The 13,092-nt window shown below is 41.7% G+C and overlaps 1 protein-coding gene across 1 annotated transcript in view; it reads left to right on the top strand.

Annotated features, from left to right (window-relative positions):
• Positions 1-11,228, top strand: part of COL20A1 (collagen type XX alpha 1 chain) — a 134,463-nt gene extending 123,235 nt beyond the window's left edge. Inside the window, exons 29-31 of the mRNA XM_042463869.1 lie at positions 6,557-6,634; positions 8,708-8,863; positions 11,024-11,228. Of these exons, the coding sequence (XP_042319803.1) occupies positions 6,557-6,634; positions 8,708-8,863; positions 11,024-11,043 (254 nt within the window). The 3' untranslated portion in view covers positions 11,044-11,228. The remainder of the gene's footprint in view (positions 1-6,556; positions 6,635-8,707; positions 8,864-11,023) is intronic.
• Positions 11,229-13,092: the final 1,864 nt, after the last annotated feature.

Raw genomic sequence — 13,092 nt, 5'->3', positions numbered from 1 at the left:
CTACTTGGACTCCCAGATCCCTTTCACATATAGTTTCATTCAGCCAGGTGTTGTCCATCCTATATCTGTGCATTTCATTTTTCCGCCCTAAGTGCAGTACCTTACATTTCTCCGTGTTGAATTTCATTTTGTTAGCTTTGACCCAGCTTTCTAATCTATTCAGGTCATCTTGAATTTTGATCCTGTCCTCTGGGGTATTAGCTACTCCCCCTAGTTTGGTGGCATCTGAAAATTTGATAAGTGTGCCCCCAATTCTGTCATCCAAGTCATTGATAAAGATGTTGAATACTACTGGCCCCAGGACAGAGCCCTGTGAGACCCCACTGGTCACTTCTCTCCAGGATGAAAAGGAGCCATTGTTGAGCCCCTTTTGGGTTCGGCTGGTCAACCAATTACAAATCCACGTAACAGTTGCCTTGTCAAGCCCACATTTTACAAGCTTGTTTGCAAGAATGTCATGGGGAACTTTGTCAAAGGCCTTACTGAGATCAAGATATACTATATCCACAGCATTCCCTTAATCTAACAAGCTGGTAATTTTATCAAAAAAAGAGCAACAGGACAGCATGAACCTCAAAGCATCCAGAGTAACCTGAAAGGCTAAAGAACCCATAATAACATTAAGATCAGGACACGCCACTGCAGAGGCAAGTAAACACCAACATCCAATATTTCATTAAATACAGGGGTAAATAAGGATGATAATCAAAATTAGACTCTGCAGTTTTAATCAACAGGGCACAAAGTCAAATACCGATCTTACCCAATTTGCATAGCTTTTTTTTCATTCAAGGCACACTGGGTTGTGCTGTCATTAAATGACACACCAGCATAGTGTGGATGGTTTCCTGGAAACCTCTGATGGACCTGCTGTAATGCCTCAGGAGTGAAGCTATTCTTTCCTTTCTGTTCTGCATGACATCACGTATTTCCAGAAGTGGAGTTGAATATAATGGGCTTCAGATATACACTTTCTCGCCATTCTCTTTTAATTCTTACTAATTTGACCCTAACTTTTCTCAAAGCAAAGATAAATAGCAAAAATACCTGCTGTAGATCATGGATGTGCAGATCTATAAAAGCTGAGCTCATGGGAGATCTCATCCACCTAAAAGCTCTCTTAAACCTCATTCCCTGCACAGAAATGCCTATCAATTTATGTGTGCATGTGTTTTTCAGACAAGTACATTTTTGTATGTACATACCTACTGACAAAAGCATGCTTGTGTGTATTTTAGAACTCTGGATTTTTTTAAAAAATAAGGTGCACATGTTAACAAACACATTTTTCTTTCACAGACCTTAGTGCAAACTTGGAAATGCAGGGGTTTCTGACTGCTAGCAGGTCTGGTCTGGAAGCAGAAAGTAGGACCACCCATTAAAATAAATCTAATGGAGTCACTTAGAAGAATGGGGGTTATAATGAAGTAGCTAACATAGCATCTAAGAAGCATGAGTCAGGGAGTTCCTTCAGCTCTCAACTGAAATTACTAGGTGGCTTAAAAGCAAGCCCCCATTTTCTCTTGGTGTCAGCTATCCATAATCATTATGGTGTGAATAATACTGAGCTAAGGACTGCTGCATTAGGATGGCAATAAAGTATTCTGAGAGCCTGGAATCCAGTCTTTTGGAATACAGCTCCCAGTATCCTGCAACGTATATGTTTGTATGTTTCAACATTTTACAGATCAAAATGGGGACATGTGTGGCCAAGTCACATCAGACTGTGGTCAAGATGTCAAAGTTATTCATGAATAACAACACACAAGCTAAGAGAGGCTTGCTTTTGGCAAAGACAAAATCCACGCCATCCTTTCATCTCCCTCTCCTGCTGAATTTATTGAGGGCAAACTATTTTTGCACGTTGAACTCAGTTTGCATATACTGAAATAAGCTGAGGACAAAGGAGGAAAGTGGAAGCCTAAGAGGGAAACACTGGAACATTTTAAAAACAGTTCAAAAACTAGGATGACAGAGGATTAATTGGGACAGTCCCAGCCAAACTGAGAGAGATGGAAATATGTATGTTTTACACATGAAATGTCACAGGTTCAGGCCCCTGCTTCTCCAGGTAGGGCTGAAAAAAAGAACTCTGTCTAAAATCATGGGAAACCTATCGTAGTTGGTATACACAGGGGGTGTGCATAGTGCAGCATATTATTATTATTATTATTATTATTATTATTATTATTATTATTATTATTAACCTTTATTTATGAAGCGCTGTAAATTTACACAGCGCTGTACATACAATCTTTTTAATTAGACGGATCCCTGCCCTCGGGCTTACAATCTAAAAAGACATGACACAAAAGGAGAAGGGAGTGGTGGAGGGAAAGGGTAAGAGGTCCAGCAGTTCATCTCTACCTCCGAGGCCTGGACCAAGGCAGATGGACTGGAGGGAGGGCTTGGCTTCAAAATGGAAGGTTAATCATTTTCCAGGGAAAATACATATTCTCAAGTAGGATAATACATATAAAATACATAGCAATACAGGAAATGGATCGATAAACAGGCAACAAAAGAACATCAGATAGTAAGCGACAATTATGCAATGCCTGGGAAGGCTTCTCTGAACAGGATGGTTTTCAACTCCGTTTTGAAGCTGGTTAAAGAAGTGATGGCTCTTGCTTGTGGGGAAGAAGGTTCCAGGAGTGAGGGGCAGCAAGTGAAAAGGGGCGAATCCGGGATGGGGCAGAGGAAATCCTGGGCTGGGACAGCAGACCTTGACTACCAGAATGGAGGGCCCTGGTGGGAAGGTGAGGAGAAAGAAGGTCTGATAAGTAAGGAGGGGCCAGTCCATGGAGTGCTTTAAATGTCGACAGCAGGAGCTTATACTGAATGCGGAAAGGGAGGGGGACCCAATGAAGGGATGCCAACACAGGAGAGATATGGTCAGAGCGGTGGGCAGATATGATAATGCGTGCAGCTGAATGCTGGACAGAAATTAAAGGACAGAGGTGAGAAAGAGGAAGCCCAGCCAGGAGGACATTACAGTAATCAAGTCGTGAGATCACTAGGGCATGGACCAGAATCTTGACAGTAGAGGCAGAGAGATATGGTTGGATTTTGGCAATATTGTACAAAAAGAATCTACAAGCCTTGGCTGTGGTCTGGATCTGAGGGATACACGACAGAGAAGAGTCAAAGATAAAACCAAGACTGTGGGCTTGCTGGACTGGTTGAATAGAAATGTTGTCCACAGAGACAGAAAAGAAGTGTTGAAGGGTAGGCTTAGGAGGAAAGACAGTGCCTTAAGCTACTGGATTCCACCTTTGTGATCCCTGAAGCCTCCTTGCAGTTTCCTCAAATCCCAACCCCACCATCTTCTTTATAAAATATGATTTTTGGGGGGCCATGCAAAAAGTCTCCCAAACTTGTCAAAATATGCCAAAACAACAACAGCCCATCCCCATAAGCACACCATAAGCCATACTGCCTCCAAATATTTCTGTCTTCTTCTGCAGTCTCATCTCAAAATTGTAATAGGAAGTGATGCATCTTCTTTGAGACTGTAAGCGATCACTTGTTTGGCCACTTATCCATTTTGGAGGGTGAGATGGGCAGAAGGGCTGAATGCATTGTGGACTATGCATTCTGTCGGCCTTTTCAGTGGGGCTACAGAGAAGAATGGTAGTATTCTGGACTGCTATAATGGATACAGCCATGGAGGGAGTTGATAGGAAACTGTAGCTTACTACCCCTGGACAGTACTCAAATCTTGGAATGGTTCCATTTTTGGACTGCATCTTCTGGAATCCATGGGATGTGCAGTTTTAAAAAACTTTTCACCTTTCTGAGGGTACTGATCTACATAGATCCATGGTTTCACCCAGTAGAACGGATTCTTGGTATTTACTAGGGTTTGGTCCCAGGACCCCATAGGGATACCAATATCCATGAATGTTCAAGTGCCATTATATACATTGGCATAGTAAAATGGCAAAAAACAAATTTAACTTTTAAATATATATATTTAAGAGGTGGATGTTTGAATCCGCAGATACAGAATCCATGGATACAGAGGGCTGACTGTAGGCTGTAGCTACAATAAATTGCATCTGCCTTGAAAGTGTCTAAGTGATCACTTGGTTGGCCACTTATCCATTTTGGAGGCTGAGATGGGCAGGAGGGCTGAATGCATCCTGGACTATGAAACATCAAATGGTATGATTCTGTCCAGCCAGTGCAAAGATGGTGGTATTCTTGGCTGATAGTTTTTCCAGCATAGGAAAGAATGACGTGAGAAGAAGCTTATCAGACACCACAGCAGGCACACACATACTGGTTAGTTTTATTTTTGGACTGGCTCTCTTCTGAGCTTTAGAGAAAGAGAGAAAAAATGGCTTATCTCTCTGCCCTCTTGGCCCAGAGCTAAAAGCTGTCCTGTTTTATGAGGAGGCGGTATTACCGCAACTCTTTGTTTTACTGCAAATGCCGAGTCATTCTGGCAGCTCCTTTGGTTTTAATGCAAGGATTAAGCCTCCATCTGTTCAAGGACCCCTCTTTAGAAACTGCTCCAGAACAGCACAAGCTGTATTATCATTAGAGCTGAAGGGAGTTGGTTCAACATGGGGGCGGAGGAAGAGCAAAAAAGCTATCCGAGAGAACAAAGATAGATATTTCAGCTTCTTCCATTAGCAATGGTTTTGCTTCTACTTACAGTCAAGTGTCCAAGAGGGTGCTTTAATGGGCAAGCTTGAGAAAGTGGATTGCATCCCAACCTGCATCTATCAACCTGCGTTTTTCCCCACCGCATGCCCACTCAAATACTTGAGTCTCTCCAGAGATTGCTTACAAAAACAACTGGTTATATCAATGCCCTTATAGGAAGTCTCTACAGCTGAGTTTGGAGTAGGTTGATGGGGTGGAACTAGCTTCTGTAGTTGCCATTTCATGGTCTTACAGATTGATTGTGAAGAGGAAAAAGATGAAACCAGACTGACAGCCTGCTAGTTAAGCACTTAATAAATCTATGCTGATCTCTAGCTCCCCTTTGAGTAAGATAGCTAGTTGGGAAGAAATGGAAATCTAACCCTTCTCAGATAAACTGTGGAGGTGGACTAGAGGCATTTGGAGTTGTTGTTGACAAAAGCAATTGTAAAATGCTGCAGATGGTGCTGCTGGGAATGAAAAACACGTGAAATGGGTTAATTTGGCACGCTGCTGGGAAGGATTTAAAAGCTGCAACATGGATAACAAGCTGACATGAATCAACAGTGCGTTATGCTACATAGGTCTGGTGTTGTTTTGGGTTGTTCACATATGTTTATGTCCTGATTATGCTAAGCATCCAAATAATATCCACAATTGTTCTCATCTTCAATGAGAAAAGGTGTCTTAACCTACTGAGATAACCCACCAAAAGAATAGTCAACCATTTATGTACAAGGACTCTGTGCAAACATTTTATTTGCTTCCCAAATGTTTTGTGCACAGAAAAGAATGTCTGAGCAGAAGACAATGTATTTTGCAGGAAATGCATGGGCTTTCATGCAGTTCTCATGCAAAATGTTGTTTCTTTCCACAAACTGAAATTTTCATACAAAATAGGTCTCAAAATGCAAAAACACCCCAATTAATGCACAAATCTCTCATAATCTTGCCTAGTGGGGAGAAAACATTTGACATTCTTTGTTCTTGCATGTAAGAATTAATTATATCACATCTTTAGATTGTGCCAAGAGTGATCACCACACATAAGCAATCTTCTACATGTCTTGCCAATGTGCACACATCTTGGTTTGCAGGACCATCTGCAAGATTAAATTCATTTGAATAGTGTTAAACAGGCTGGGTGGTGGTCATGAGGCTGATGCAGGTAACTTCCATATCTCTAGAAGAAGGATGCTGTATGGTATGTTGTATGAAGATAGATGTGGATATATTTAGCATAGAGTAAAGGCTTGAAGTCTCCACTCTTTAAGGCATTCCTATATGGTTGGAAGTGCTCAAAATTATGCCAGCCTTTATTTATATTTGTTTTTTCAAGTATCAGGTGGATATCTGGGGAATATGGAAAAAAGAATGACAAGATGTCCTATAGATCTCTACAGAGATATAAATGAGGGAGAAAATATCGGGCTCATTTCCAGGACAACAACTGCCCCTGTTTGCATTATTATTAAAGTTATAATAATACCGACTTAACCTGGGAGATTACCCTATTTAACTGAAATAGAGCTTAATTTAGAACAGGCATGCATGTGGTAGCATTGGAAAGAACAAGCTGAAAGATGTAATGGAGAATTCCATATATGACACAAATACAACACTAGGATTCAACTTTAATTGCCATAAAGGGTGAGTTTCCCTTATTTTGAATTTCAAAACCTAAATTACTTCAGAATCTAAAATTGTCCACGTGGGTGGCTGAGATTATGACATCCTTACCATTTTGAGAAGATCTGCAGTATCTCTCTAACTCTATTAAGGGATTTCTTAAGATTTTTTTATTCCACTGTAACTTTGGAAAGTGACTCCAGAGGTTAGAAATAGCCCCCCCCCCAAAGCATTTGAAGTTCATATGTGTGTGTTTTTCCCCCTCACCCTACAGGTGCCCCTGGACCCAAGGGGGAGAAAGGTTCACTTGGCGCAAATGAGGAAGGCCTTCCAGGACCCAGAGGTCGAACAGGTACACTAAATCCATCCTTGGTGCAGAAAGATAGCATTATTTCAGCTATCTCCAAAAAAGAAAAATTAAAAAATGCAAAGGGAGCTTCAGCATTATCCCAGTAAAATGATCTTTGTCTTTATGAGAAAACACAAATTCTCACAAATGCAGGTTGTGAAAAGGATCATGCTAAAAAGTGATTGTTTAAAACAAACAATTAATTAACTTTGTGTGGTTCAAGCCTTGGGGCAGTGACTCCGATTGTGGAAGAAACGTGGGATATAAATCCTTGAAATAAATAAAATAAATAAATAAAATCTGGAAAACACCTATGTCCAAGACTCCAGAGAGCAGCTGCCCATTGGAATAAACCAGATTGGGACAGCAGCAAGTCTGGGAGCCAGTTTGCTGCCCCGGGATCCCTCATGACAACACAGGCTACCTAAAATGTCAAATAATGAAACCAAAAGTGACTAGAAGGCCACTGCTGGTTTTGAAAAGTGTGTGGGGGGGGGGGAGATTCAAAAGTTTAGGGAGGTCTTATAGCCTATGTAAAAGATGAATTAGAATTCCTAGGTCTTCCAGAAGTGGCAGTTCACCTTTAAAAACATGCCAAGAAAGTAGTGATCCCTGGAATTCGGAGGAGCCGAGGGGCATGGAACTAGCCTCAGAGCAAGACCTGTGGTGCTAAGTCTGGACCTTGCCTAAGCCGAGAGTAGATAGATAGTGCCAAGCTAGAAGAACAAATAATCTGATGTTGTAGAAGACACTAAAGAAGCTACTCTAGCACAAAGTACTGTTGTTGTTATGTGCCTTCAAGTAGACTCCAATTTATGGCAACCTTCTCCTGGGGGGGGGGGGGGGAGAAAGATTGGCAAGATTTCTATCAAGAAGGTTTGTCCTTGCCTTCCTCAGAGGCTAAGGTTGCATCCACACTGAAGAAATAATGCAGTTTGACAACACTTTAACTTCCATGGAATAATCTCAATTATTCTTATCTTCAATGAGAAAAGATGTCTCAACACAATGAGAAAACCCACCAAATCTGCTGCCATTCTGCAGAATTAATGCAGCTTGATACCACTTTAATTTTCATGGCTGCATCCTATGGAATCCTAGGATTTGTAGTTTGCCATGACACCAGACCTCTCTGACAGAGAAGACTACATATCTCACAAAATGTCAGATCCCAGAATTGCATAGCATTAAGTTACAGTGCCAGTCAACCTGGTGCCAAAATGGATTATTTCTTCAATGTGGTTTCAGCTTGAGAGAGTGTGGCTTGCCCAAGGTCACCCAGTGGATTTCCACAGCTGAGTAATGATTTGAACTCTGGTGTTGTAGAGTCCAACACTCAAATCATTATGCCATGCTGGCTTTAATGACAACTAGGGGTGGCATTAAAGTCATATGAGGGAGTAGCTCTAGAAGTCTCCTGTGCCTTCAACTAATCAGATAGGAAACTGCCCTTTTCCTGAATCAGACCTTTGGCCCATTCATTGTTTGCACTGATTGGCAACATTTTCTCTCCAGAGCTTCAGGCAGGATTTCCCTGCAAAGAGAGAGAGAGAGAGAGAGAAAAGAAAGGAGTGACAAATAACATTACTTTTATTGATAGCCAAGGGCACAATGAAATTGCATTTCAAAAAAGTAATCTGTACATTTTAAATGTGTATATATTTCAAAACATCTTACAGTCTTACTTGGTGAGGAGAAAATGGTGGAAATGGTTTGTTCTTTCCTGATGGAAGAAATAAAGGAAGCCAGTAGCATCTTTGAGAATAAGTTTGTGTGTGGGGGGGAGGGGGGTGCCAACTTAAGGTATCATTGACTATAGTCTAATAGGCCAGATGCTTCATCTTGCATCTGATGAAGCAGAATGTAGTCCATGAAAGATTAGGGTAGAAATTTCTTCTTCCTAATTAGTCTCAAAGAAGCTAACGGATTTCTTTAAGTACCTTTAAGTGATGATTTAGATCCCTAAAGACTGCGCTGTTTCTGCTCCAACCATTCTCTTTTCTCTTCCCTGTTTGGTCAGGGATCAAAGCACATCAGTAGACTAGACTGATGGTGTGGTTCTTGTTTTTTTTTCAGGACCAGCAGGGGAAGAAGTACTTGGCAAGCAAGGTTCAAAGGGGGCCCCTGGGAGCACTGGAATCCCTGGGTTTCCCGGGGCTAGAGGTCAACCTGGAGAACCTGGCCATGCAGGAGACTGCCTGCCTTCTGGATGCTCTGAAGAAAGTACAAGGGGTAAGTCTAGCAGAAGCAGAAGCAGAAGGAATCCAGAGAATCAGGAACAGAGGTCCTTTCATGTTGAAAGGGCTTCTTGCTGCCTTCTTCCTGCTTCGGCCCCTTGAGGCTTCCCACAAACAACAGCTGGGGTAAAGGGGAGCTTCTCTGCAGTACTGGGATGGAGGCAGCTGCTGGAGAGAGAATCATTGCAAATAGAAGGTCATTTTGCTGTGCACTGCATGAATGGAAATGCTACATATATGAGAGGTTCTCCCATTGGTTTTGCAATAGAAAGAAATCAGGCATTGTGGGAGAAGAAGGAAGAAGACTGCCTGGGGTCATGATTTGCCACAGTGGTTCCCAACCTTTGATAATCCAGATGTTTTGGATTTCAGCTCTCATAATTCCTGACTGTTAGCCAAATTGGCTGGGGCTTCTAGGATATGAAGTCCAGAACAAATGGAGGACCAAAGGCTGGGAATACTAGGTTTACTAGGATTTTCTAATTGAGGATAGCAATGGTGGCTGGTGGTTTCCATGTTAAGGGAGTATATGAATTTTCTCTAAGTGTTAGTCATGCTCAGGAATTACCCAAGGCAGTGAAACTATCTGGGGGAAAAAGTTCACCACCTTGGACAGCTTCTTGGGCAGACTAAAGCCTGAAGTGAGTTTATACACACTATAGACAGCACTGGAGGATACGTATTTCTTAGCAGCAGACACAGACCAGTCTTTTGAGCATCAGCAACAGGAGGAAGATATATGAAGTCTGGGATTGGGTGGCATATAACTTTGCACCCACACAGATTCTCCTTTGCAACCAATAAAGGTAGGAGCAAGCACAAGAGGAGAGAAGGGACTGGAAAAAGTTAGAATGATCTGTGTGTCCAGGCTACAAACACTCACACTCCACTTTGATGAACTTGAGTTATTGGCAATAGGTTGCAGAACAGGCTACAACTCTGAATTTGATTCCAAAGCAAGAGCATCTGCCCCTCTCTCTTGCCCCCACAACATTTGCTTCTGTCATCGCTGGTGGCCTCATCAGAGGGGTGAACGAAGCATGTCCATATTGACAACTTCCATAATTCAGCATTGGTCCGCTTTTACCCTCTGGACCCTTCAGTTGCCTTCTAGAAATTAGATCAGCTATGTATACTACTTAACAGAGACTGATAACACTATAGGTGGAAGTGAGCTTACCAGGGAGCCTTGGTGGTGCAGTAGTTAAATGTTGGTACTGCAACCACAAGCTTGTGAGTTTGATCTGAGGGTTCCAAGGCTGACTCATCTTTCTATCCATTCATGAATACCCAGCTTATTGGGGGCAATTGGTTTATAGACTGTAATCCATTTAGAGAGTGCTGAGTTCACTATTAAGCAGTACAGATATGCAAATGCTATTGCTGTTGTTGTGGGATCCCTGGTGGAGCAGTAGCTAAATGTGTGTACTCCAGCCATTCACAGCCACAAGGTTATGAGTTCGATCCCAGGGCTCAGCCTGGCATCCTTCCACAGATCACCGAAATGAGTACCTAGCTTGTTGGGGGCAATTAACTTACACACTGCAAACTGCTTAGGGAGTGCTTAAGTGTACTGATAAACAGTATAGAGATGTACTTGCTATTGCTATTGGACCACATTTCTTAGAATCCCCAACTGCATGGCCACTGGTCATGCTGGGTTGGGAGATTCTGGGAGCTGAAATCTGAGACCAGGATGCAATGCCAAACATTACTCTCATACAACTCCCAATCATATGAGGTATTAGAGCTTTTCAGATCTGATACAAGGAGGCATCCAATATATCTTTGCACAAGCATAAGTGTACAATTGCACCACTCTCCCTGCAGTTGCACTACTCAGGCACAGCTCACACTCCACAAACCAAGACAGCCACTCATTGGTCCAGAGGGAAGTGCAGAAATATTTTATCAGCTTGCAAATGCTGGACAGAGCATTCTTGTATTGACTGATGCTGGATGTCTCCATTCTTGTGAGGTCCAGCATAAATACACTGGGTGACTTTACTCTGCCTGCATCCTATGTGTTTTTGGGCCCCAAAAGTAAGAATGTGGGTGGAGACAGTCCCACTCTTTCCCTTGCAACAGTCAATTGGGTCTCTGTCCTTTTGTTTTTGTTTGTGGTTTAAACTTTGTATACTTCTTTTGTTTCCAGATGTGGGCTTGATTCCTTGATGGATTCCACAGATCAGTACACTCATCACCCCTGTTGTAAACTTCTATTTACAAAAAGGACAGCAGCAACTTGGAATTCCATATTTTTAAAATGCTGAATGCCATGGTTTTTGTTGTTGTTTTCTATTTGTTTCATTGAATAAAATTGCCAGATTGCCAACAGCTGATAGTTGGGTCTGCTTGGATATGCCTGATTATTTATCACAAGCCTTTCATTTGGGGTTACTGGTGAATTATATGCTCTTTGTTGTTTGTTGTTAAATCCTGAGTCATGTCAGCCCTGTGGATGCGACATCTCCAAGACTTCCTATCTTCCATTGCTCTGCTTAGGTCCTGTAAATTCATACCCATGACCTCTTTAATAGCTTCCATCCATCTACCATACTGCATTCCCAGGCTTCTTCTTTTCTTTTGACTACAGTCCTCATTCTGATCGATGATTGATCCAAGGTATGGGAACATTTTTACTATTTTGACTTCCTCATTGCCTAGGTTGAATTTGTGTAGATCTTCTGTCTTTGTTTTGTTTATATTCATCAGTAAGTCTGCCTTTGCACTTTCTTCTTTATCTCCCTTAATAGTTATTCCAGATATGTGATGTTTTCTATTAGTAGTATGGTGTCATTTGCATATCTTAGAGTGTTGATATTCCTTCCTCCTATCTCCACTCCTCCTTCTCATGTGTCCAAGCCTGCTCTTCATATGTTGTTTTCTGCATAGAAGTTGAACAGATAGGGTGATAGAATGCAGCCTTGCCTGATCCCTTTGCCAACTGGGAACCATTCTGTTTTTCCATATTCTGTTCTAACAACAGCCTCTTGTTCTAAGTACAAATTTCTCACCAGGATTATCAGATGTAGTGGCACTCCCATGTCTTTAAGAGCATCTCATAGCTTTTCATGATCTGTGCAGTCAAAGGCTTTGCTATAATCTATAAAACACATGCTGATTTTATTTTGGGATTCTTTGATGTGCTCCATTAACCATCGTATGTTTGCATTGTGATCCTTAGTGCCCCTTCCTTTTCTGCTCTACAGACTGGTTAAACAATACATTTATGAAATCAGAGTTGCAGCAGGACATTTGGTGTGATCCAGACTTATTAAAAGCAAATGGTAGTCAACTTTTCTAAAATGGGAATTGCACTCTCAGATTCAGACCTTTTCAAGTGCTTTCTTCCAGAAGTCTGTGGGACTGGTGGCTGACCCAGAAGTGTTATGTTTCCTGGTTAGGGTTTCATCCCTGACTGCTATTCCTGAGTAGGAGAGAGGGCTCTCACTTTCTGCTAACTCATCAGTAGCCACCACCACAAACAGCCTTAAAGCTGGGCTCCTCAGATTTAAGTAACCAGATTAGAAGTCACAGAATGATTTACCTTGTCTCGTTTTTAGTTGCCTCTGACTTTACTCAGAGCAATTCTGCCTTTGTTTGCATGGGAGATGGGAACTTCAGTAAACATATTCTCAACATCAGATACAAGGGAGAGAGTGGTAGGGAGGGGTTCTTGAAGGGGTCTAATTATGAGGGTGGCAAAATGAGGGCATTGCCCCTCCAAATAAGGATTCTGTTCCTCCAGTGAAATTTTCCATCACTCCTCAAAAGTAGCATTGCAGTAAGTCATAATTTCACTTGAGTGCTTAGAAAGTGAATTTATGCATCCAAATAAAAGGGACGGGCAAAGCGGCCATGGAAATGAGAGCACAACAAATGGAAGAGGTGTGATTTTCAATGACTCAGTTTCTGCAAAGCTAGAAATTTGGAGACTGAAGGAAAAATTTGTCAAGAGTAGAGTTCTCATTGTCCTCATTTTGCCACATCTGTAGATATGTCTCTGAAAGGATAACCTTTATTCAAAGTTGGTAATTATTATATTAGAAAAAGACATCACACAGATGAAGGCAAATTTTCATCAGACTCATATTAGAATTACAAAAAAGATACAGAACAGTTTTAAATCAGTAACATGTGAAGAGAAGATTGAGGGATGACATGATTGCACTCTTTAAATAGCCCAGTTTTGGACATGCCCCTTTTACAGAATGTACATAT

Source organism: Sceloporus undulatus, chromosome 4, assembly GCF_019175285.1.
Source record: "Sceloporus undulatus isolate JIND9_A2432 ecotype Alabama chromosome 4, SceUnd_v1.1, whole genome shotgun sequence".
Classification (NCBI taxonomy): domain Eukaryota; kingdom Metazoa; phylum Chordata; class Lepidosauria; order Squamata; family Phrynosomatidae; genus Sceloporus; species Sceloporus undulatus.
The sequence above is the reverse complement of the archived record's forward strand: the minus strand, read 5'-3'. Positions and strand labels throughout refer to the sequence as shown.